Raw genomic sequence first — 27,167 nt, forward strand, 5'->3', positions numbered from 1 at the left:
ATTGGAAAGGGTTCAGAGAAGAGATTAAATGAGAATGATTTAATGGTTAGAAAACATGCTGTACAGTAACTGAGCTCCTTGAGTCTATCTATTTAGCTTAACCAAGAGAAGGTTATGTCTGACTTGATTACAGTCTATAAGTACCTACATAAGGTACAAATAGTTGGCTCTTCATTCTAGCAGAGAAAGGTATAACATGATCCAGTGGCTAGAAACTGAAGCTAGACAAATTCAGATGGGAAATAAGGTGTACATTTTTAACAGTGAGAGGAATTAACCATTGGAACAATTTACCAAAGGTCATGGTGGAGTCTCCATCACTGAAAACTTTTAGAGCAAGATTGAATATTCTTCTGAAAGTTCTGCTCTAGAAATTATTTTTTGGCAAGTTCTATGGCCTGTGCTATACAGGAGATCAGACTAGATGATCACAATGGTCCCTTCTGGCCTTACAATCTATGAATATTTTAACTAGGGAAACAAGGACTGGGAAAAAAAGGGATAAAATTGAGGAATCAGAGCAGAGAAGAAAAACATAATGTAAGGATAGACAACAGGAGAAAACAGAGGAGAAAGGGTGAAAGAAAGAGAAGAACAAAGAGGAGAAACAGTATAACTGATGGAGAGGCAAAAGGCTGAAACAGAGGAGAGTCAAGGAAAGATGAAGATGGTCTGCCTGTCAGCACCAGCATATACCCGTTACAAACAGGAATCCTCCCTTCCATTTTTACCTGGTCAGAAAGCTAGTAGTCACCGCTTGAGGCCTCCAGAATGGGTGGATTAAATCAGGTGGTAAAAAGGAGAGGTGCTTATGCCAACTATCCAAGGAGTTTGAGGTGAAGATCAAAACCCAGAGGCTATCCACCCACCCTTTTATTTAAGCACTGGAACACTTTCAAGTTGAATCTGTTTCACAGGAATCTTCCAAGAGAAGTTCTTTGGACCCCTCACTAGCTTGGAAATTTTAACTCTGCAGCAATTTAGCTCTTCATCTTTCCCATTCTTGGTGCAGAGTCCATATCTACCCGTGTCTGGATTAGGCCTGCCTCTCCTAACTGACACCATCTTCTCCAGGTGAAGATCAGAAACCTCCATGTCTATAGGCAAGAAATCACCCAGTGGTCCATCCCAGAAGCTTATGTGCCCAGTCACATTCCAAAACTTCTCTGAAGTTAACTTTCCTCCCCCCGCCCACCAAAAGGCTGTGGAATCGAAAGGGTAGGGAATCACTAAGACCACCTCAATCATCACTGAAATGTCAACTTTCCTCCCCATCATTCCCACAGATCCCCATCATTCTCTGTCAGCCTCTGATGAAGCAGACGGGAAGAAAACTTGACTATAAGTGATGAAAATCATGAGCCTATACCCTGGCTGTCAATGAAAGAGAGAAAACTCAATTCTATTCAACCCTAGCAGCCATTAAACCCTACCTTGCCGAATATTTTGACTATCTCTAACAAACAACAACAACAACAGCAAAAGCCTAGTCTCTGCAGACTGGCGTGGAAAGAGGAAAAATACATAATTAGGTGTACATTTCCTAATTTTGTAAAATGTTTATATATGACATTGGTGGGTGCTGCATAAGAATCTAAAGGTTAGATACCCAGTGTGTGCATTTATATATATCTATATCTATCTATACAGATATAGATAGATATAGATGAAATTGTGTGTGTGTGTGTGTATTTTATATATATTTTACACACATATATATTACACACACACAATTACATTAAAAGAACATTATTAAAGTTGCAAAGTCAAGTGCTCAATCATTGGAAATGGCAGAATGTTGCCTGTGCCACCTTAATGTGGACACGTATGCATTACGATACAGTCTTTAACTACATTATCACATTTTACTATTTCCACAGGCCCCTGCCTCATTCAATGCACCGAACGCACTGTACTTACTTAATGAGCATCTTCAACATTTTTTTCTCCTCATTGTTCAGTGTGTGACCCAGGCCTTTTTTTACTGCACACTATTCAAACCCTGCTCTGATGACAGAATTATTTATTTCTTCATGGGGTTTTCTATGGAGCTCATCACTATACTATCGAAGTGCTTCTGCATATACTAATTTACTTCCACAATACCTCTATGAGCTGAGGGGATGAGGCCGAGGGGATGAGGCCGAGAGATTAGGGTCAAATGTTTCCACTAATCTTAGGTGCCCAATTTCAGACAACTAGGACCTGATTTTTCAGACTACTCAGCATTATAAAGTACTTTATATGGTCAAAGCCCAGCTGCCAAGACATTGGTGACAGGTGTGGGTGCTCAGTAGAGCCAGTTGGAAATTTTCTGATGAAAAATATTTCTGTCGGAAAATGCCAGTTTATCAAAAGCGAAACGTTCCGCAGGAATGTGTTGATTCTGATATTTCTTTCGCAGGAGCCAGGAAGTTTCCTGCTGGCTCATCTGCTTACCTCCCCAGCTCCTCAGGAGCCTGCCTAGCAGGCACCATGATTTCTGGGGCTCCCAGATGCCAGGCACCATGGCAACTTACCTGGAGGCTCCTGTGAAGCTGAGGAACTCAGGGCTTCCAGACTCCTGGCAGGCTGCTAAGCAGTCAGAAAACCCTGGGAACCTCAGCTCCCTAGCAGGTCAGTTGCCAAGCTACCAGGGCTTCCTGGGAAGCCAGGAACCTGGAAGCCCTGACTGAGCCTTGCTTCCCAAGTGCCCCAGCTCCTTGGTGAGCCAGGGCTCCCAGCTGTGGGGAGCTTGGAACATGGGGACCTTATTTCATTTTGGAAACACTAAATTGTTCTTGCTGCAGGTGTTTCCATAACAAAATATTGCAGACTTCCAGCTCCATGAGAAATTCTGAGGTTTCAGATTTTGGTCTCGATTCTATGTGTAAGTTTTAATGTACTTATAGCTATGGAAATGTCACAATATTCTTGAAAAAAGAACAGGAGTACTTGTGGCACCTTAGAGACTAACAAATTTATTAGAGCATAAGCTTTCGTGGGCTACAAAGCTTATGCTCTAATAAATTTGTTAGTCTCTAAGGTGCCACAAGTACTCCTGTTCTTTTTGCGGATACAGACTAACACGGCTGCTACTCTGCAACAATATTCTTGATATCTTTAGTTAGCCTTAGTTTGGGGAGTCTTCATTTACTAAGATTTTTAGCTTATTGAAGTGTTTCCTTATATATATATAAACTTAAAGCTACAATATATATTGCCATGGTAGTACTTATATAGACTACCTTAGATCTTGATTTTAGAGAACTGCCAGATTTACAAAATCCAATCATTCCAATTCCTTCCTCCTCTTTTGGGGCCTGATCCTGCAGACATAAGCATATGCCTAAAGGAACTACTTACATGCATAAATTATACGTGTGCTTAAGTCTCTGCAAGATTTGCATTGATTTCTCTATTAGTTGATACTGGTGGATTATGCACTATTAGTCTATGTATTTTTCCTATTTCACCTCTGTTTTGATCTTTTAGACAAGTTTACCGTAATAAATATTAATATTTATTAAAAACTATGGCCATTAGTTTTGTAATTCCTAACCAGCCATGAAAGTATTGTGCTTCAGTTCTTGGGTTTACCTCACAGCAGCAGTTAAATAATACAAATATGGTAATTCTGAGAGTTCTGTATGGTTGCAGGGGTCCGTCTTTGTGGAGCTCATTCCTGGAGCTGCACCATGGTTTGAGATTACAAAGCGCTTACAATATATGGTACTTATTTTAGGGGTAATAAACACTATGTTAATAAACACTCGGTTCCTGAGCTCCACAGGGAGGAAGGGAAAAGTCAAGGGTTTTGAAACAAAAGGCAAGATTAGTGAGGAAAATTATTTCAAGTTTCAAAGAGGGATGTCATAAAGAATGGAAAGTTAACAGTGAATATTAAAAACTATTCAAACATTTCCTGTTAGGGCCCTTTCAATTATTTAGCTTTGGTATGCAAAAGTAATCCCCTTTGGAGAATCGCACTTGTTCTTCTCTCATGAGGCTTTCCTTCTGGGGTTTAAACATCAATGCGGTCTAATTCAGTAATTGGAAGCTTTTGTAAACATTCTGTCATGAATCTCTTCAAACTCATAATCATGTTGTCATCGAGTTTCCATATCCTCAGGGCAGCCCTTCACCTCAGTTTCCCCAAATAAACTTCACACAGGCTTTCTGTGGACAATAATACGCCCGTCATGGGGCCTGCGTTTATTCATATAAAAATAAACTCCAAATAAAATGCCAAGTCCCAAATTAAAGTCCAACTAAAGTCCACACAAAGCAAAATTTCTCTTCCTACTCCAAGGCCTTTCTGCCTGGGCCCTTTCCTGGTTTGACAGGCCACTCCCAGGCCCTACCTGCCTAGAGTCTCAGCCTCAACACCCAGGACTCTCTGCTGAGTCTGAGCACCCCTACTTCATTACGGCCTCCTGCTGCTCTTTATAGGGGGATCGCCTGATCCATATCCGTGATCAGGATTGGCTGGCCCCTAGGCCTCCAGCCCTTGTTGGACAAGCCACCCTGCTACACACATCAACTCATTTTTATCATTTTCAGCTCGTCTTTCTCCAGAGGTAGATGCATTAACTTCCATGCAGTGTATTACACAGACTAGAGATCCTGGCTGCTTTGGATAAACACGGAAAATTCCACAGAACTTTTTTGTACAGCCAAGTGTATGCTCCTGAATTTCAATGATGAAATGATTATTATATGTACATAGCTTCTAAAAAGCTTTGAGATTCCTCAGTGTAAGTGTGAGATATCTTTATAGCATTATCCTGCTTACATCAGTTGGGTATTAAATAGGCAATGTTTCTTGTCCTGGGATCACCTTAGCAATCTACAGCCCTAATCATATTGCCCACAGAAACAGTTTTGTGTTTGGGCACCATCACCAGCCTCTCTCTCTAGGATGTTATCTATTCTTGGGATGGGCTTTGGCAGGAAGAAGCTATATGTCCACCTTCATGTCTCCTTCCCAGTCTGGTTTTCTCTTGAGTGAAGAGCAAGGTGAGTTTCATCATCTTTTCCTTTCTATGTCAGGGAGACAATAGTCTTGGGAACAGTTAAACACGCACTAGCGTCAAAATCAATAATTACTTTATATACCTTTTAACAAATCTTTTATTATCACGTTGTTATTGCTGGCATTTGCTAGGCCCACCACTGTGAGAAAAGATACCTGAGAACTTACGTAAAGATGAATGTTGGTCATTTCAAAGGGCTGGCCATTAGGAAGAATCAGCTATCATCAGAGGAGATCTCTTTGTAAGTAACTGCATAATACTAAATAGCAGAATGCTCGCTGCTTTATCCCTTACAACCAATGGAGCAGATTCTGGCCTCCAACCCAACCCCTATATGCTACCCTAGTGGCATACAGGGGCAGTAAGGCACTGCATTGTCTGGCGAGAACTACCCTACTGCAGGAGCCATAAGGGCTGAATATGCAGCTCTATGCTGTCTCAGTGGAAACCCCCAGTGTAGGGGGCGGGGCTGGATGTGTGCAGGAGGACCAGAAGAGGGAGTCTCCATGGTGTTGTAATTCAGCACTGCTCTAGTTGAAACCATGGGCTGTGTCACCCCTGAGTTGTAATTCAGATGGTACAAAGATGGCTTAGTTACCTTTGCCCTCAACTCCTCCCAAGCTGCAGCATCTGTGCTTGGCCTCCTGTTGGACACAACATCATATCTGTTCCAATGTTTCCAGCAGCGGACTGCTGCTTAACGCAACTGATGAACATTCACCTCTCACTCAGAAACCGCAATTTACACATTATAACAGAGACGATCTTTGGGTTTTGACTCAGAATGTTATTTTTTAAAATTTGGAATAGGAGAAGTGAGAATGCTTAAGAAAGACTTCCACACACCGGAAGGGTCTTGGAAATATGTTAGGTAGCCAGTTGAGGTGGACACTGTCTAACTTGCCTAGACCCTTACAAAACAATGACCTTCACAAATCAAACTTTTCAACTACATGAAATATACTCTGGACCACATGCTGCTCTCAATCTCACCAGTGCATTCAAGAGTGAGTCAGCTGAAATAAGAAGATTTACACTGGTGAAAAATGAAAACAAACTTTGGCCTTTCAGTCCTCTCAATCTCAATTCCTTTACAGCTCTCAAAAAATTAGATTTCCTCTGGCACCTCATACAAGGAACACTAACACTAAATACATGTCTGGAAAAATGTCCTCTGTGGAAGAAAAAACTGTTTTCTTAACATATCCCTTCTCTAGTTTGCATTAAAATAATTACTTATATTTTCTTTCTACAAGGGGTCTGTGACATCCTTATTAAAAATAAATGAAGTTGCAAGTCATTAAAATAAAAGTAGAAGCTTTTTTGCAAATTTCCATTGGAAATTTGATGTAGGCATTTGGGCTATTTGATTTGAAAGCTAGAATTCCCAAGTGACACATGTGTGCACAGTATCATCACAAAAAGAGATTTAATTAACATACTGAATATCACTTCAGATTGTTACATGTATCATTTGTGACCTGTTATCCATCTTTAGAACTTTAATGTATATTGTGCTGGAAAAATAGTTATTAAAAGAGGGGATCTATATGAATAAAAAGCATATAAGAAAGCTCCAGTTTTCACTCTTTTCACTTGTGAAGGGCTCTCTGCTTATTTGTGACTGAAGCTGAAGACTATGGGCAGGATTCTGATCCCACACTGGTGACGATTTGGAGTCATTCCACTGAGTTTTACTTGAGCAAAGCCAGTGTGAGATCCAGACCAGCCTATTCAATGACCACAACACATTCTAGGGAAAGCCTAAGAATTTCACCCAAATGTAACACAAAACTACACACAAACATCAGAGCTGAGATAGTCAAAGCTGCCTAGAGGATTTGGATGCCCATGTCTTAGGGCTTGATCCTGTGAGCAGCTGAGAGCAACTAAGCACATGCTTTGCTCTAAGTTAATGAAATCAATGGGACTATTCATGTGCTTACAGTTAAGCATGTACTTAAGCACATTGCCGGATTGAGACCAGAGTGCTTAGCACTTTGCGGGATCAAGCCCTGAGGTGGCTTTGAAAATCTCCGCCCAGGGAAATTTCTTTTTGTAAAAATATTCTTTTAAAAGGTTTGCAGTTCATTGAGACTGAGTAAATGTCATGCATGCCTCTGTGCTATTGCCTACTTAAGAAGGCACAGAGACCGTTAACTCGTATGACTCTGATGGATTTAGATTTACAAGCCTAGAAAAAAAGTTGAACAATGAAAAAAACAGTACATTATTTTAAACCCTCTGTATTCCTTCTGTGTTTTACTGCTAGGCATTGCTATAATTCATGTAGCTTAAAAGCTGCAGGTTCTTAAAAGTTGCGAAATTTCTTTTTAAAATCTGGAGGGATTAAAACTATCCACTGCACAGAAAAGACTATTTGCCTCCAGGAGTGCAGGAAGGGGGGATTAAGATGGGGAACACTTTAAGAAGGCTGCTTCCTCCATGCCAATATGAGTCTATAGTATCCAAGGTCTTTGTGAAGCCCTGCAAACTGAAATCATCACATTGCAAAGCTCTATCCTTAACATTTTTGAGTGATCCCGTGCAGTAAAAACTTGAATGGGTCTGACAGGAGTTGGATGGAAGTGCGTCTAGCCCAGCTGGTCCTGAAAGGAGGTTTGGCTTCTTACCAGGGCACTGAGTGGAGAAAATGGGGTATGGTCTTCTTGTGCAAAGTGCAATGACCTGAAAACATATTGGAAGAGCCATAAAACTCCCTGGGAATTGCTTTCTTTCCCCTGAATTGATTTAAAGTAGCAATCCTGGGCTCTGAGAATGGATAAAGACGTACCTAAAGTAATTTCAAAAGTTCTGTGAATCATATGCACTGTACAGTGACTATTCTCAAAAATTAGAGAGAGAATCCTGCTGACCTAACTTTTATGAACAGCCTCATTTAATTCACTTACATTATTTGCAGGAGTAAAATGAATGATTCGAAACAAAAACCACAAAACGGGTATTAGACAACCAAATTGTCGTGTACAAAAAAGATATTTTAAGAATGTCTGTGACTGCAGGATCGTTCCCCCTTCATTGTGCTTTCAAATAACTGAATTTAACTACTGCACCTGGCGGGGGGAAGAAGTCATCCATTGTTTTTGCAAGGCATTGTTTCAACAGGATGACGACGCTGGAGTTACAGGAGGATTATTATTTCAGAGTTGGAGTGGCTCATTACTTTGCTCCTTGAAAACGTGTCATTTTAAGTCCCCATACATTTTTCAGGCATGGCCCTGGTATAAATTATTGATTAGGTATAGCAATGTATACACACCCTGGGCGCAATTAATAATGCATAACAAACTGTGAGATAATAAGCTTGTGTTTTTAAATTATTTAGCATACATCAGATTCTTATACTAGCCTCCATTTATACACCATTTTAAATGAAAAGTACATTTGCTTTTAAGACGTTTTTTGAGGAAAAAATCATAAATGTCGTAGGTGAAAGTCATGCACAGCAAGTTAGCAAGACACACTAGGTCACCTCTCTCTCCTCTGATTCATGCAAACTGAGCATAAGCTGTGGGACCATGAACACAGATGATTACATCCTCCTTACAGTGCTGGTACTTCCTTCCTCCAGGCACTGAGGTTACCACTGAAGTCAACGGAAAGATTCTAGTCAACTTCAGCGGGAGCTGGGTCAGGCTTTAACAGGACAGGAGTCTCTCCTGTTGTGCTGCCATTGGATTTCCTCTCGCACGGCAGCATGGCATATGTGACTCCTACAATGGTGGTGAGAGTGGCAGCTGGTCGTAGAGCTTATCGGCCATATTGAAGTGGTTTGCGGCAGCTTTATCTTGCATAGAAAATGTCCGGCTCTTACAGAGGGAATCATGCCATGCAGAGTGACTGCTCTCAGACTCCACCCCCCATTCATGTATGAACTATGGCATGTCATGAGAAAATACTGCTTAGCGGCATTTCTCTGCTATATGGCTTCCCCAGGCCTTTTCTACATAATCTATGGCTATCCACATACCTCCTAAGTAAAAGGGATATAGAGCCCACTGTTTGCATCATTCAACTAGCTTTTGGGGTAAGTGCTATGAATTAAAAAGAAAAAGCAATAGGAAAAAAGAATGCTCCAGTCTGAGACTGGGAGTCTGGAGTTCTAGCTACAGTAAGTGACTTGACCAAGGTCATACAGAAGGTCTGTGGCAAGGCCTTGCCTTCCATATGACCTTGGGCAAGTCACTTACTGTCACCGTGCTTCGGGTTTTTCCATTTGTAAATAATAACAACACTTACCTACCGTATATACGTGGAGCCGAATGAGTTAATGTTTGTCAAGTGCTTTGAGGTCTTTGAATGGAAAGCACTATAGAAGTGTAATGTGTTAATAATAATGTGCTCTACTGGATTGAGCTAAAAGTTGCAAACTGGAATGGGCCTGATTCTGACCCTGTCAACACCCATGACAAACCCTCATTGCCTCCAGTGACAGAGTCCATTACTGTAACAATCAATTTTCATGCAAAAGAATTAATTCCTTGCCATCTCTCACACGGATGGAGTTTTGCCATTACAATTCAATGGGGGAAGAGGGGCTGGAAATGCACTTAATTTAGGTTTAAATGGATGAACAGATTATCCAAAGCAAAGACACCGAGATAAAATGACCATGCCATCCTCAAGTCCCTCAGTTATACGTCAATATCACAGTACCACACATGCACTGCAGTAAGCGTCCCAGATCACTCTTTGCCCCGAATGTACTGAATTCCATACTGAGGTGTAATGAGCTGTGTTCCTACAGTAGCCCTCAAGAATTTACAAGAGAGGCAGCTGAAGGGGAAGAAGAGAGGGGCAGACGAAGGCTTAATGTAAATTAATGAAATGAGGAGAGAAGACAAGGAATGAGAATGGGGAGAAAAGAAGAGGGGTTGATGAATAGGAAGTGAACAATAGAAAGCACAAAGGAGAGCAGGTGAAGGAGAGAGGGGAAAAAAGGAGCAAAAAGAAATAATTGGACTGATGGGAAATGGTGCTGTCAGGGAGAAGACAGTGGAGGCAACTATCACATAGGACAAAGGTGAACCAACCTCAATTGTTATAACTAATCCACCTGGTCAAGTTATCTACCTGTTTTCAGTGGTCAACATCTGATGCTCAAGAGGAAGGCATCAATTAGAAACCCTAATGGATTCCAATTGCTACGTGGCTTTCAGTGTATGCACTTGTAGGAGAAGCCTTTGAACGAGCTCTCTCTGACGTGCATTCTATCACATAACACTCAAGTAGAGGGCAAACAAGGAAGGATAAGGCTAGGAGATTTACTGTTCCACACATGAGCACATAGTCTTTGAATTAACAAGGCGACATTGTCCTTTGCCTGGGGGCTCTCCCACATTAGCTTGTTGGAAGTGTTTGGTATGTCCTCACACACACATATATTAGAAAAACATCCATGAGATTATTAAATTTCTAGTCTCTGCAAGACCAAAGACGAATTTGTGATCAGAGGGAGTATGGTATTATACAGATACAATGTGAAATTCTGGTTCCATTGAAGCAGAACTCCCACTGACTTCAAGGGGAATATAGTATTCAGAGGGACCGCTCCCATCCCTTTCTGCTGACAGCATCAGTTCAGGAATCAAACAAGAGTAGATGGGAAGTTCAAGTTATTTTCAACTATAAGCCAAGCAGCTGAAAAAGTAAAAAATAGCCCTGTGTCTAGGACTTGTTTAGGGGGGGAAATCTGCACTGATTTATTATTCTACCGACTTCAGTGGGGTATTTAAAGGTGTGAATCAGTGGTGAATGAGGTCCCTTAGTCTAGAAAAATTAAAACCCAAAAGGCCATTATCTGTGGCATACCTTTCTACAGGATTTCTGCATTTTTAAAAAAGATATAAAACCTCAGCTATTTAGGGCAAAGTTCTTTCCAGTTACTAGAGAATTTACAATACAGGAAATTACAAACTTAGCAAACTACCAAGCCCTGCTGCAAACATAATGGCTAAGATTGCAATAATCTTTTTGTCTATGACTGGGCTCTGCATGTAAAGTCATAATACAACAAGTTTTGTGAGTCACTGCTAAGTAGCCAAGTAAAATGATGAATGGCTGAAAGGGTGTCCTCAGTGATATTATTGGCAGGAGCACTCAAAGCTAATGCTATCCCCTAAACATATTAGACTGTTTAGGGACTGATCCTGCATTGCTTATGTACCCATAAACTCCCACGGACTTACATTACCATTAATTTTGATGGGAACTTTGGATACACAAATAATGCATGTCGGGGTACTCAGAGAAATACATCTGGAAAGGTTACAGAGTACATATTTGTGTCTGCACCTTTCAAACATCTACAACTGGGGAAACTTCTGATCTACTACATATTAATGCCCTGCTAATAAGGGAACTTGGCTTTGAATACAAAGCAAAAAATAAACTGTTTATAAAATGAATTGTTGTTTTGCACTAAATCTTTTGGCCCAAGTAAAAGCTATACACAGTCCTGAAATCATTTCCATTATGCGGTAAGGGGTAGGATGCAGATTCCGTGGTGCACTACAGAGCACAACACTATGCAGGCTCTCAAGGCAGGACCTTGAAAGGGGAGGTTACAGTCATTGTCAATGGGTCACTGACTACAGAGAGGATCTAGCCGAAGCCCATATAAAGACAGAGTTGCCTCGTGCCCTGCCCTGAGGTTGTGGATATGAATGTGTGTGGGAGGATTCCAACCCTGCCAAGCCTGCACATGATCCTTCTCTCTGCATGCAAGTCATACACTTGTGGTAGGGAGTGAGTTCAGATTTCAGATCTGCTACTGCTTTACTAAAAAGTACAGTAGCAGCCTTGAGATTAAAAAAAGAAGGAAAGAAGTTAATTAAGAATTTGTATAAACAAGCTTATCAAATGATAGCATGAGAATGACTGACAATGAGTTATTTTTGCATTATATTTGTGCACTTAAATTCTATTAATGTAAAAAAATAAAGTTAGCGCTATTCCTAAAGAGAAGCTGGTGATCAAACACAAAAAGGAAGCATTTTGAACGTTTAAGGAAGATATATATTCTGATCCCAGATACCATGGCATTCACACTAACTGTTATCTGTTATTATTATTGTTTTTATAAAGTTTATTTTTAAAATCAAAATAGAAAATTACATGAACAAAAATATGTAATTTTTAGAAACGTACTAAGTTTATCTTTTATCACCCATTAGCTGTTAAAATAGTTACTTGATCTATTCTTTTGATATTTCACACAAACGGGAGGCCAACACTGATTAACTACCATCAAAATTAAAATTCCTTATTACTGCCAGTTTAACTGTAATACAAGCATTGAAACATTAGTCTGTAGACAGACCAGAAATTAAAATTGAAGTCTGTAACATACTGGATCTAATATAGGAAACATGAAAGCAGAGATGACCAGAATGGTCCATGAAGAATTAGACCAGGAAGAACACTCTGTTGAATGACACCGTATTCATGTACAATAGCCTGTTGATATAATTATGACTTCCTGAAACAAATCTTACAACATTTTGGGGACCTGAATATGCTCCACTGGAGTCAATGGATTCCCATTGGCTTCAGCAGTAACAGGATCCAGCCCACAATCTCTAAAATAAAATGAAAGAGAGAGACAGAGAGAGACACACAGAGAGAGATTTCAGAATACTACATGATCTTAGCTGACATGAAAGAGAATACAAAAGATTCAATGCACAAAATCCAGTGTAGAAAATTCAGCAAATATGCCATGTTCAACAACAGCGTTTTGACATATCTCATTGTTTTTCCACAAATGGAAAAACATCTATTATCATCATCTATTTTTACAGGCTGTCATTACTATCAAGAACCCTTTGAGCTAAGCATGCTAAAAAGATATCTCCTTTTTTTATGCAAACTGTGTTTTGTTTTTGTATTGCTAAAGAACATTACAGCAAAGGGCACACTCTGCTGGTCAGAAGCACCCTTTACACCAGGTGCCTTTTAGAGATACTCTACAATGACTAAAAAAACGATCTAAGTATAGGGGATCAGGATATGAAGTGGTTACTCACTAGCAGGTTGCTATCTGACTTTTTTCATAATCTCAAATAATGGGGAACTTGTCTATGACACTCTCACTATGTGCAAACTACATCACACTTCTCAAGTATCAGATTAATTGATGCATACAGTAGGAACATTTGCTGAAAAAAGTTTTTAAAAGCATTATGTCATTGTTCAAAACTCTTTACCTTGGGCTTTTCATCCAGTATTTGCTGACGAATCTCCTTGTGTTTTTCTACAAGTTTCTCCTGTCTTTTACTCTGAGCATCTTCTAGCTATAAGAAAACAGCAAAAAGTTCTGTTTCACCCAGTACACAAATCTGCTTTTTTCCAATTAAAAATATTACAATTCTCTAATGACAGCTGTAAACCTTTTTAATACAGCTGTGTAATCCTCTTTTTGATATGCACCAATGACTGCTGTTGTTGGCAATAGTTCTTCTACGCAGGAGCGGTGCCAGGGTTTTTGGCGCCCTAGGAGGGGGTCCTTCCGCTCTCCCGGTCGTCGTCGGCAATTCTGCGGCGGGGGGGTCCTTCCGCTCTCCCGGTCTTCGGGGCACTTTGGCGGTGGGTCCCGGAGCGAGTGAAGGACCCGCCGCAGAATTGCCGGTGAAGACCCGGAGCGTGGAAGGACCCCCCCGCCGCCGAATTGCCGCCGAGGGCGGCAAAATGACGCCCCCCCAAATCCTGGTGCCCTAGGCAACCACCTAGGTCGCCTAAATGGAAGCGCTGAACCTGCTTCTACAGGTGCCTACACCACACACTTCACAGGAGAGACAAGGTGGGTGAGATAATTGGATCAACTTCTGTTGGTGAGAGAGACAAGCTTGTCTCTCTAATATCCTGGGCCCGACATGGCTACAACGACACTGCATATAAACTTCACAGGAGGCATTCAGAGTCAGAGTGCAAAATATCCGTGACAATGCAATGCTCCTAAAAATAATATTTTATTGTATTTTGTTGCAAACTTTGATCCCCATCCTGCAAGGAGCCTTGTATGGCTAATTCCTGCACCCAAAAGGAACTCTTTGAAGGACTGGGGCCTTGAATAAGGAAACATGTTCACATATTTTTGGCTACAGTCCAGAACTTGGGACCTGGTTCAGCAAAGTACTTAAACATGCACTTGACTTCCATGGAAATGAAACACATGCTTAAAGTTAAGCATATTCTTAAGTGGTTTCCTGTACTGGGGCCTTTGTGAGCAAAAATGACCCAGCTGTTGAATTAAAATAGTTCTGCACTGAAGACCTAAAGAAATTCATGGGAGTTTATTTTGCATATTTTTGATTTGAAAATATTTTAATCCACATTTCACAAAGCAAAATTTGGGGCTCAATACAACATAAAAACAGTTAAAACCATAAAATAGCTAACATTTTCTCTTGAATTTCCATGAAACAAAAGTATTTTATTTTGCAGAGCTCTGCTTTGAATGCTTATGCATTTCAGCAGTTCTACAAACCTAATAAAGAATAAGGCATATGCTGTAATTAATTGTTTTTTGGTTCTCAGAGTTCTTTAAGCCATCATTGCATTCTTGAGACAGCAAACCAATTTACAAAAATTGGTCTCCTATACCTGAAGGCAAGAGGCCGTACTTGGTTTCCATGAATAAAAACTGCACAAAGATCAAAATAAATCTAGATTCAGATAAGAAAAAGAATTTAATTCCCCCGGTCACTGATTGTTCAAAAAAAGACATAAAATTCTAATTTCATATACAGTAATATACAAATAATCTGTATGGCAGTTGCACAAAAAGTTGAAATTTTAAAACCTTCATTTAAAACTTTAGAAAAAATGGTTACTCACCTGTACAATAACAGTTGTTCTTCAGGATGTTTTATGTACTTATACATTCCACCGTAGGTGTATCTACACCCAATGCACTTAAGTCAGAGACTTTTGCCAGCAGTGCCACTAGGCAGTACATGCCTAGTGGTACCTCTATTGGAATCAGGATATAGTGGGAATAAAAGCCTTTCCCTCTGTGCTGATAAAGAGCTTCCTCTATTGCGCCCAGATCCAAGAGACTGTACGTCTTGCATTAATACAGCCTCGTGAGATGGGTCCCTGAAAAGGGATGGGGAAGGTAGGGTGGGAAGGAAGTGAATTGGCCGAGAAGAGATTTCTGTCCATGCACTGTAACAGGAAGGTAGGCAGTTTCCAAATAGGCAGCCAAAACTTTGGAGATGATTTACGTTCAGTATGCTGTCTTCGACTGTGATGCCCAAATGACTGTTTTGAAGCAGAGGTCTGGTGAGAAAGGCCTTCTGTGGACAAAGCTGATGGGCAACATCTAGAAGGCTTAGATCTCTGTCTAGAATGATCTTAAAGTTCATATTGTCCCTGTGGTCTAAAATATTTCCTCTTCATCACTGTGGTACAGTTATTGAGAGAGCAAAGAGTCGCACAGGAATCTTCACATGCACACCATGAACATCAGTCTTTCAAGAAAAGAGCTTAGTGCCCTCAAATGGCAAGTTTTCTATTGTATTTTGAAGTTCCCTTGGGATGCAGGAGGCTTGTAACTAACAAGAATACCTCATTGAGATGGCTGTCACCATTGAAAATGAGGCCATTTCAGCTGTGTCGATAGCCATTTAGAGATGTCTGGGCAGTGAGGTGACCTTCAGAGGCTATAGCCAAGAACTGTTCTTTATATTCCTCTGGCAACTTATCTGTGAATTTAGAAATTGCCCACCAATTAATAAAGGAATTCTTGGCCAATAAAGCCTGACAGTTTGACACACTAATTTGAAGGCTTATGGAGGTATAGGCCTCTCTACTGTATAAATCCGGTCTCTTAAATTCCTTGTCTTTGGGGGTAGCCTGGGGGAGCAACTGCCTCAATTGTTCATTCATCGCTGTGACAACTAAAGCATCTGGGGTAGGGTGAGTGAAAAAATAATCGTGTTCTTGCTGGGAAATCTGATATCGTCTATCCACACATTTGGCAGTGGATGGAAGTGAAATGAGTGTCTGCCAAAGGGTCTTATCAGGTTCCAGCAGGGTTTCGTTAATGGGAAGGCTGACCTTTCCCAGTCTGCAGGATATCTAATAGCTTGTGCAGATTATCTTGCAAAAGTTCCACCTGTGCTCCTAGGGAAGCAGCCACCCTCCTTCTAAAGTCTTGAAAGACCTTAAAGTGCTCAGGCAGAGCTGAAGTTGACTCAAGTGCGATGGACTCATCTGCAGAAGAGGAGGAATATCTTGGAGTTCTTCTATTGGGTCCTCTTGGTCTGGGTACTCCAAAGCCGAGTGACAGGATCTCATGGTTCCACAGGAGCTTCACTATTGGCTACAGGAGTTGGAAGAGGTGACTTCCTCCTGGATTGTGTAGCTGATGGAGTCCAGAGGGCCTGAGAGCAGTCCAAGAGGCCAAAGGGACTATAGCAGTGTTTGCAATGTCTGTGGTGGAGGGCACCATACCAGGGCATTTGTATGAATAACTCAGCTTGCTCCATGGGTCATGCATGCTTAGAGTGAGATCCGTATGGAGATCCGAAAGACCTCAGAGATAAAGGTCTATCATTGTCCGAGTCTGACGAGGAGGAAAGATAACTCTCTTTTCATTAAATGGACAGGAAAGTCCAGTGGTTACTGGTGGAGTCCTGGGCACAGGAGATACACAGTGCTGCACCAAAGGTAGGATGAAGTAGCTGACGGTGCTGGTGGAAGCAGACAAGCACCAACAATGAAGGTAAATTTTCTGTTGCTGGAGATGGTATTGGATCCACCAGTGCTGGGGTTAAAGATCTCTCTAGTAAGGGAGAAAGCACTGGTCTTGACAGCCCCACTGGAGCTAGCATCAGCAGTGCAGCCTCGGATAGTGTACAGGGAGTGTTGAGTTGGCACCGGCGGACTTTTAGCACCATTGTTTGAGATGAGGAGTGCAGCCTATCTGCCTCAAAGTTCTGAACCTGTTGAGGAGGCCGCAGGAGAGGAAGGAGATCTATGATTCTCCCCTGAAACTAGCTTTGGAGCTATGGCAGCTGGAGGGGCCCTCCTTGTGGAGGAAATTTCTGCTCTCTCGTCATAGGGATCAGGCACTGAACAGGGATGCATTGCCTTTTCAAGAAGATACACCTTCAATCAGAAATCCCTCTGTTTCTTTGCCCTCATGGGGAATGAGGTACAGATACGGCATTTGTCCCTCACATGTCCCTCACCTAAACAAATTAGACAACTGTTGTGCCTGTCAGTGATGGGGATAAGGGCCCTGCATGCGGCACATTTCTGCCTGGCAAAACCTCCTCCACAAAGCCTAAGTAACTAAACTATAACTATACTAAGTGAACTATAACTATGTACAAAGTGAGGAAATCCTTAAGTTGGCTAACCAAGGCTCATGAATGCTGGGGAACTCTTAAATATCGCCATGGGTGATGAGAGGGAACTGAGAGAGCAAGGTGGCGGCTATGCCCCTTTTATGCCCTTGGCTCTGTGCATGGGGAGGGAATGCGCTCCCTAGTGGTACTGCTTGCAAAAGTCTCTGACTTGAGTGCGTTGGGTGCACGTACACCTACAGTGGAACGTATATGCTCATAATCACTCCACGGATAACTTCCAGTCAAACGGTAATCTGTAAAAGCTGAAGTTTTACAAACAATGTAAATACAACAGACTGACGTACCCTCTTTATGTACTGCACCACTTCCTGGATATACGATCGAATCATTTCCGTCTTCTCCCTGGGGACAAGGGATTAACAAATTATGGAAGTCGACAAAATTACATCAATACGTTTGTCAGTTCAGATAAATCAATACCAAATGTGATAGACTCTGCCTTGAAGAGACAGTTCTGTCTGTCCGTCCATCTGCATTTCTAAAGTGTCTAATATGTTAGAATCAGGGTGTTGGAGTTGTATCTTCAGAAACATCCTGAAATGTCCAGATCTGTGACTTCCTGCAATGAAATTATTTTCTCTTGCTTGCCTTTAAGCCCTGATAATGTCAGGCAAGTCCTGCTCTCAGTTAGTCCTTCTGCTGTAGAATATCGTTCCTGCTGTGGCTTCTATATGGCAGCAGTGTTCGTTTAAGTGTGAAAATGGAATACCAAAGAGAACACACAGGGCATCACCTGGTACATGCTACCCAACATGTTATATTACGCAGCATTCCATGTCAGCGAGCAGGTACTGCGAATGAAATCCAGCCTCACTGAAGTCAATGACAAAACTCTCAGCGACTCCAGTAGGGTCAGGATTTTACCCCATAACTTTATTACGTAAGCCATGGAGTTCTGGATTCAGTTGAAACATTTGAATTTTAGAGGTGCCTATGAATATACTACAGTCAAACCCCGCAATAAGGCGCCCCGCCATAACGCGAAATCGCATATAATGCGATCACAATTTGGCCCCAGTTTAAGACATACAGTAATACAGTATGTACCAGTGGTCCCCAACGCCATGACGCCTGCCGGGACATTGATGTGCCCCCGCCTAGTGCCAGGCAGGGGAGAGAAGCTGCAGCCCCGTGCCTGCCGGGGACAGAGCACCGGCACCTGCAGCCCTGGAGCTCTCTGTCCCCGGCAGGCGTGGGGCCGCGGCTTCTCTCCAAGCCGGAGCGGAGCCGCGGCCCCACGCCTGCCGGGGACAGAGAACAAAAGGACTGCGAGCGCCGGTGCTCACTGTCCCCGGCAGGCGTGGGGCCACAGCTTCTCTCCCCTGCCTGGCACTAGGCACTAGGCGGTGCACATCAATGCACCGCCTTGGGGACCACTGAGGGCTTGAAACCCTGCTATACCGCGACCCTGCATTTAGCGCGATGTAATTTTTTGGACCCCAAACTTCGCGGTATAGCGGGGTTTCACTGTATGTAGGCATTGGATAGGGTCTAACTCTACAATGGCAGACAGCCTGGCAGGCCAAATGACGGCTCACAGAGCTTCTCTGCTAACGTGATAGTTTAGCTGGTGATGTGCTGCAATATTTTAGGGGTAGGGCACGGCTGCTTGTCTTCTGCTTTTGAACTGCATTGTCTTGTTCTGCTCCACAACAATGCTGCTGTGCCCTGTTGGTTAACCTCTCAGCTGCCACACTGACTGGGAACAACAAAAAGAGGTTTCTACTGGCCTATTTCATCGGTTTTCTTTACAACCCCTTTAAGGGAAGGCAGGAGAACTTGGGCAGGAACATCTTAGCAGCTTCATCTGCAGTGACCTTTTAGACAGATTTTTTTCAGGACGGCCTGGCCAGAGTCAGCACACACTGCCATAGACATGTGCACCATATCAGGGGCAGTGCACATACATTAGAAGTCAGTGGGACTTAGGCTCCAAAGCCACTTATGGGCCTTTGAAAATTTTACCAGTTGCAATATAGGCCCTGATTCCGTACCATTAAAATGAATGGGAACTTTGCCATTGACTTCAATGATCGCAGTATCAAGCCCACAATGAACATGCAGCTTATTAGAGATGATGACATGTAGTAATTTGAGTATATAGTGTAAGATGTTTCTTTATTGTTTGTGAAGTTCGCAGAGGGGGGAGAAAACTGTCCCCAAATGATGGAGTAGTTGCAATATTTCAATAAAATCAAGGAGTGCTTAAGAGGTTAAACAGAATTTTGCATGGCTTGGTAAACCTATCAATACATAAGAGACTAAAATATGTTGCTTCCAGGCAGCTATGCAAACCCTAGAGACAGGGAAAAATTAAGGATAATAGAAAAATGAAAGCCTGCAAAGCTTGGCACAATATATTAATCTGGGCGTGTTTTGATTTCCCACATTTGCGAGAGAGCATCCTCAAATACCTACTTGCACAGGAGGTCTTGATGGGATCCACTGAGTTTGCACACAGGTCCTGCTACCTCTTTCAGTGGGGAGGGGCAAACTGTGTCCACTTGTTGGAACAGCTGGGGAGAAACATAACGAGTTTCCTGCTCCTTTTGCTGCCTCCACTGGATTTACCTGGGCAAGGAGTTTGAGGGAGCCTGCTCAGGGACTTTTGTCTGCCTCCTTTTGAACACCTACGTTGATATTTCAATAATCTCTCTACAGGCAAATCATTTCACGTTGCAATTGATTTTACAGTTAGAACATTTTTCATAATGTCTAACTGATTTTTCCCAATTTTGTTTCCATGCCATTATGCCAACTTTAACCACCTTAAATAATTCTTCCCCTTTTACACTATCACTTCTTATTCCCATTTTGTCATCTTCTCTGTAGGCTGCTTATTACATTCCTCTAATGTCTGTTCTCAGGTCATGCGCTGTAGTCCTTTTATCTCTGTAGCCCATCTTTCATTTCTATCAATAAAAATATGTATTTCTTTTTCCTACAAGAAGAAGCTCAAAACTATACACAGTGGTAACACTATATTAAACACTGTATAATCGTGGCTTTGTGGAAAAGCTTGGTGGTTTGTTTTGGTTTTTTGTTTGCTTGGGTTTTTTAAATTCTTTTGCAGTTTTTTTTTTAAAATTTGGTTTTAAATATTACAAAGCATCAGGATCCTGGGCAGAGTTAGGCAGGGCTAGTGGCAGGAGCTCAGTAGGCAGAACAAGCACCGGAGTTCAGAGTCAGTATCAGAGTCAATAGTCAGGCCAAGGGTCCAGCTGAGAGGCAGAGCTAGGGACAAGTCGGAGATCAGGCTGAGGGTCAATACTGGGTAGCAGGGTCCACGTAGGAGTCAAGGTCCAAATCAGAGCAAAAGTCAATACCAGGACTCAGGAACAGGAAATACAAAGTGGTCACAGTAGCTAGCTAGTAACCCACACTGGACACTTCCTGGAACACCGCTTGGGTTTATATAGAGCAGTGAGCCAATCAAGTGCCATAAAGGTGCCACCTCACAAGCCCCTTGAGGCGGGACTTCCTGTGGTTGGTGTCCGGAGTGGGTCATGGGTGGGGATACACAAACTAGTTACAGCTGTTCCTGGGTAGCAGTGCAGAGGTGCTTGCTGTCTAGCAACTCTACAAGCCTGGGTTTGAGACCCACTAGGCCCTACACAGAGATTGATAACTAATAATAAATACAGTAGTGCAACCTAAAATGTTCTATTCTCTCTTTGAATTATTTGCCAAAAAGGAATTGAGGAAAACAAACAAATCCTATGTACTGCACACTAGAGGAGGATATAGCCCACTTACCCAGATATATTCTGTGCTTATTTGTGAACCACAAATCAAATCAATATTTTTGCACCTTTTTACAGATACTGCACCCACAGAACCCAATTCTTCTCACTTCCACTGTTGAAAAATCAGGAGTAACTCCACATTGGCTAAAGCTAGCATGAAAGAAGGATTGATAGCACAGGATCTGAGGTGACATTACAAAACTACTACAAACCCTCCATCATAACGATGCTGTTTGTTTCATTCAGAAATGGGTTAATAATAGGTAAAGTTAAAAAGAAAGGAAATTCCTACCCAACAAACTCTGTTAAAGTGAAATGAAAGCCTCAGGAACTGTCAGTAGTTTGAGTGCATGCTATCATTCAATAACATTAGAATTTTTTAAACATAGGAAAAGGTAATATGCAGGTAAGGTTGCATTTCTCAAACAAGGCACCCAAACTACTTGAACCCTGCACCCATGGAGGGGCCAGCTTGCCACATTCCTTTCCTTGTATGCTGCATATCGAAAATGGCCCACAGAACATTCATTTTATAGTGTGTTTTAAGGGTGTCTCTCAAATCCAGGCCTAATCCCATGAATACTCCCACACATGAGTCACTTTACAATGTTGATTTGAAGCCAATGGGCTTATTCACCCACATGTAGAAGTGTTTGTGGGACTGGGGCCTAGGTGTGCCATTCTGTCACCACACTGACCTTGGCTCTTTTCATGAGGATTCTCTCATTTGACACGGAGTGCAGTGCAAAAGCACACCCCTTCAGCTGGCAAAGCACTACATGTGGAGGAGAGGTTTGGATTCATTCAATAGGAGGTGGCCTGGTTCCTTTGGTGATCCCTTATTGCCTGCATACTGATCATTTAGTTGAGGCTTTTCTTTTGATGTCACATGGACCAAATGTCCTTGAACCTCTTCATAAAATCGAACACAATTTTAGAATACACTTACTCGTCCACTTGATTTTTATCCTTGGATTTAGCTTCTGTGATCTTCTCCTGTCTCTTCTTGTCCATTTTCTTCTTTAACTCCTTCTTTTCTCTACAGGAAAGAGAAATAAAGATAAGCCCACACACACACACATATTTCAACCAGAAGTTAGATGCTGAAGAAGATTTAGTTAGTTATAAGAGAGTAGCATCTTACTTTTCACAAGTCTCTTTCAGTTTCTTTAACTGGCTGCTCTGACATTCCTCTGCCACATCTGTCAGCTTCTGAATGAGCTGAAAAAAGCCAAACAATGAGCATTTTACATTTTTTTCATCATAAATAATCCAAGATTTCTTCAAAGATGTAGTGTGGTGAACACGTGCAAATGTTATATCATCACCAGTATGTATATGTGATTAAAAGTTAGTAGCAGTTCTATCAGTTAAGCATGGATTGTCTTCTTGAGGACTGTGGACTTACACATAAAAATTTCATTAGCTTTCAAGTGTTTTCCTACTTATGAACAAGAATAATTGTGGTCATTGATAAATTACAACTGAATCTCCGTGCCTTTGTCTAGTTCAGTTTCTCTGCAAGTGTATACTGTTGCCATGAACAGAACTCTGTTATTTGTAACAATTTTGATTTTGGTGTGGCCAGGTAGAAGTAATAGATTCATGCACATTGGGTTAGAAGGGACTCTTTGCTCATATCTAGGAAGCAAGGACTACAGGTTAAAACACAGGACTGGGAGTTAGAAGATCTGAGTTCTGGTTCTGCCAGAGACCTGTTCTATGACTGTGGGCAAATTTAAGGCCAAATGCTGTTCCCACTGAAGGCAGAAACAAAATCTCTATTGACTTCAGTGAGAACAAGAGTGGTCCCTATTAACAAAAATGCCTCAGTTTCCCCATCTGTAAAAGGGGGAATAATACTTCCCTACATCATATGAGACTAACTTCACAATATTATGAGTCATAAAAGGATCACTGATATATTTCACTTGAAGACCACTATAGTTTAGGAATAATTCAGTAAAATAATCAGATACTATACAGAGAATGTATAGTAAAGGGTAGTTCATAGACTCATAGGCTTTAAGGTCAGAAAGGACCATTATGATCATCTAGTCTGACCTCCTGCACAACACAGCCCACAAAATCTCACCCACCCACTCCTGTAACAAATCCCTAACTTATGTCTGAGTTATTGAAGTCCTCAAATCGTGGTTTAAAGACCTCAAGGTGCAGAGAATCCTCCAGCAAGTGACCCGGGCCCCACGCTGCAGAGGAAGGCGAAAAACCTCCAGGGCCTCTGCCAATCTGCCCTGGAGGAAAATTCCTTCCCGACCCCAAATATGGCGATCAGTTAAACCCTGAGCATGTGGGCAAGACTCACCAGCCAGCACTCAGGAAAGAATTCTCTGTAGTAACTCAGATCCCACCCCATCTAACATCCCATCACAGACCATTGGGCATATTTACCTGCTAATAATCAAAGATCAATTAATTGCCAAAATTAGGCTATCCCATCATACCATCCCCTCCATAAAATTATCAAGCTTAGTCTTGAAGCCAGATATGTCTTTTGCCCCCACTACTCCCCTTGGAAGGCTGATCCAGAACTTCACTCCTCTAATGGTTAGAAACCTTCGTCTAATTTCAAGTCTAAACTTCCTAATGTCCAGTTTATATCCATTTGTTCTTGTGTCCACATTGGTACTAAGCTTAAATAATTCCTCTCCCTCCCTCATATTTATCCCTCTGATATATTTATAAAGAGCAATCATATCTCCCCTCAGCCTTCTTTTGGTTAGGCTAAACAAGCCAAGCTCTTTGAGTCTCCTTTCATAAGACAGGTTTTCCATTCCTCGGATCATCCTAGTAGCCCTTCTCTGTACCTGTTCCAGTTTGAATTCATCCTTCTTAAACATGGGAGACCAGAACAAAACATAGTAAAATCCAATTTTTATTTCCTATTTGCAGAGAACAAAAGGAGGGTATTAGGTATGAACCCTCTTCTAGAACTACAGAATAACAAAGTATACAACTAAGACAGAATTCTCATTTGTCTATGAAGCAAATTTTCATCAGAGAAAATAAAGCTCAAAGGAAACTGTCAGAATGTTTCTTATTGAGAAAGTAATTATCATGACACTTCATAACTGAACAATTCAGAAAATGTAACCAAGCTTGGGGAACAGTCATTATGTGTTTTGAAGTGTAAATGTAAGCAGGAAAATGAGTTTACAGACAATATGAAGCCCCACAAAATAATTACATACTAGTCCAAAATGGTTGTTTGTATAAAAGTAATACAAATTTTACATTCCAAATAAAAAGATTAGACACAGCCCATTTTAGACATAGCTCATTACCAAAACCAAGGGCGGCTTCCTGAGGCCATTGGAATAATTATGTAACTGCTCATCAGTGTGAGCAAGGGGTTTGCTTTCTGGTCCTCCAACTGCAAACATAAAGGCGCATTGCATATTACTCTGCTATAGTTAACCTGCGGTATGTTGTGTAGCAAGGGTTCATTGTGTATTTTTCACATACATGCTTTTTTTGCACTATTTGTATGGCAGGGACACAATACTTCAAAATGATACGGATATGCAACTAATGCTAGAGGAAAAATGGTATGATATGACTTTGTGTTATCTGAAAAATAGCTAGTGATCACATAAACACAGACCAGACTATAAAGCCCAAGGGGGTAGTGATAAGGATCTGAACGCCTCCTTAACTTTGGCATTTCCTCTCTTTGAGTGCGTAACTGTGCAATGTTCTCCTCACATCTTCTTGTCAGTGGAATGCATCACACAATATTGGGAATTCCAAGTTCTTACCAAATCCTCATGTCGTTCAATGATGATTTATCTCTTAAGAGTGTGGGTGTGAGGAAGAAAGAAACGTGAAGGCAAATGAGATAGAGAAATCTTGAGAGAGAAAGCTAGAGCCAGTCTTGTGTCTGGCCTGGAAAGGAATTAGAATGCTGACTCAGCTTCAGGACCTATTCAAACCTGCCATTGAGTGCCAGTGAGAATCAATTCACTATTTATCTTGAGAGATAAAGAAATATTGCTTGGGCAGAGGTGATTCCAACTTTTAAGATGACCTCAAACCGGCCAGGAGAAAAAATCAAGTGGAGAGCGTTTCAGAAATAGCGAATACCCACAATGGCTAGTAATCTTCACCAAAAGCATAGAATCATAGAATCATAGAATCATAGAATATCAGGGTTGGAAGGGACCTCAAGAGGTCATCTAGTCCAACCCCCTGCTCAAAGCAGGACCAATTCCCAACTAAATCATCCCAGCCAGGGCTTTGTCAAGCCGGGCCTTAAAAACCTCCAAGGAAGGAGACTCCACCACCTCCCTAGGTAACGCATTCCAGTGCTTCACCACCCTCCTAGTGAAATAGTGTTTCCTAATATCCAACCTGGACCTCCCCCACTGCAACTTGAGACCATTGCTCCTTGTTCTGTCATCTGCCACCACTGAGAACAGCCGAACTCCATCCTCTTTGGAACCTCCCTTCAGGTAGTTGAAGGCTGCTATCAAATCCCCCCTCATTCTTCTCTTCTGGAGACTAAACAATCCCAGTTCCCTCAGCCTCTCCTCATAAGTCATGTGCTCCAGACCCCTAATCATTTTTGTTGCCCTCCGCTGGACTCTTTCCAATTTTTCCACATCCTTCTTGTAGTGTGGGGCCCAAAATTGGACACAGTATTCCAGATGAGGCCTCACCAATGTCGAATAAAGGGGAACGATCACGTTCCTCGATCTGCTGGCAATGCCCCTACTTATACAGCCCAAAATGCCGTTAGCCTTCTTGGCAACAAGAGCACACTGTTGACTCATATCCAGCTTCTCGTCCACTGTGACCCCTAGGTCCTTTTCTGCAGAACTGCTACCTAGCCATTCGGTCCCTAGTCTGTAGCAGTGCATGGGATTCTTCCGTCCTAAGTGCAGGACTCTGCACTTATCCTTGTTGAACCTCATCAGGTTTTTTTTGGCCCAATCCTCAGTTAAATTCCTCTTGACCTAGGGGGAATGACTATCCTCAATAGTTTTTCCTATGCAGTATATGTAACATGACAAAATCAAGAGATAAGAGAAAATTAATGACGACAAGAGAAATAAAATCAGTGGGCGAAATTTGGTTCCTGCTCATACCCAGGCCAGCCCAGTGGGCTTAAGGGCAACAATTGGCCCCCGGCCAGGAAATATTTATTTATGGGTCAGTTAAACATGCTGGTATTTCCTAACAGGGCCGGCTCCAGGCACTAGCTGAGCAAGCAGGTGCTTGGGGCGGCCAAGGGGAAGGGGCGGCATGTCAGGCTCTTCGGCAGCAATTTGGTGGAGGGTTCCTGTCCCTCTCGGAGGGAAGGACCTGCTGCCGAATTGCTGCCGAAGAAGAAAGCGGCGCGGTGGAGCTGCCGCCGATCGCGATTGCGGCTTTTTTTTCCCCCCTCGCCACTTGGGGAGGCAAAAACCCTGGAGCCGGCCCTGTTTCCTAACATTTGAATACTTGACTTGTATCCTTAACATTTGTTGAACATAGTTTTTTTGTTTTGTTTTATATATTGTTTTACATATATAGCCTATGCACAAAATTGTAACCATGGTACCTAATGGAAAGTTTGAAGAGCCTCTTTTATTAAGCTAACTGAGGATGAAGAAAAGACTGGGACATGCTAAATTTGTAATTAACCTTAACTCAATTAACCTTAACTCAAATTAATTAAGAGATTTACTTGTAAATAGGGCTGTTGATTAATCGCAGTTAACTCATGCGATTAACTCAAAAAAAGTAATCGAGATTAAAAAAAAGTAATCGCGATTAATCGCACTGTTAAAAAATAGAATACCAATTGAAATGTATTAAATATTTTTGGATGTTTTTCTACATTTTCAAATATATCGATTTCAGTTACAAGACAGAATACAAAATATACAGTGCTCACTTTATATTATTTTTGATGACCAATATTTGCACTGTAAAAATGGTAAACAAAAGAAATAGTATTTTTCAATTCACCTCATACAAGTACTGTAGTGCAATCTCTTTATCAT

The 27,167-nt window shown here is 41.7% G+C and overlaps 1 protein-coding gene across 1 annotated transcript in view; it reads right to left on the reverse strand.

Annotated features, from left to right (window-relative positions):
* Nucleotides 1-27,167, reverse strand: part of PLCB1 (phospholipase C beta 1) — a 633,260-nt gene that overhangs the window by 75,127 nt on the left and 530,966 nt on the right. Inside the window, exons 28-31 of the mRNA XM_065400502.1 lie at nucleotides 22,304-22,380; nucleotides 22,109-22,198; nucleotides 17,698-17,755; nucleotides 13,244-13,330 (exon numbers count right to left, since the gene is read on the reverse strand). Coding sequence (XP_065256574.1) covers nucleotides 13,244-13,330; nucleotides 17,698-17,755; nucleotides 22,109-22,198; nucleotides 22,304-22,380 — 312 coding nt within the window. The remainder of the gene's footprint in view (nucleotides 1-13,243; nucleotides 13,331-17,697; nucleotides 17,756-22,108; nucleotides 22,199-22,303; nucleotides 22,381-27,167) is intronic.

This window comes from Emys orbicularis, chromosome 3, assembly GCF_028017835.1.
Source record: "Emys orbicularis isolate rEmyOrb1 chromosome 3, rEmyOrb1.hap1, whole genome shotgun sequence".
NCBI classification, from domain to species: Eukaryota; Metazoa; Chordata; order Testudines; family Emydidae; genus Emys; species Emys orbicularis.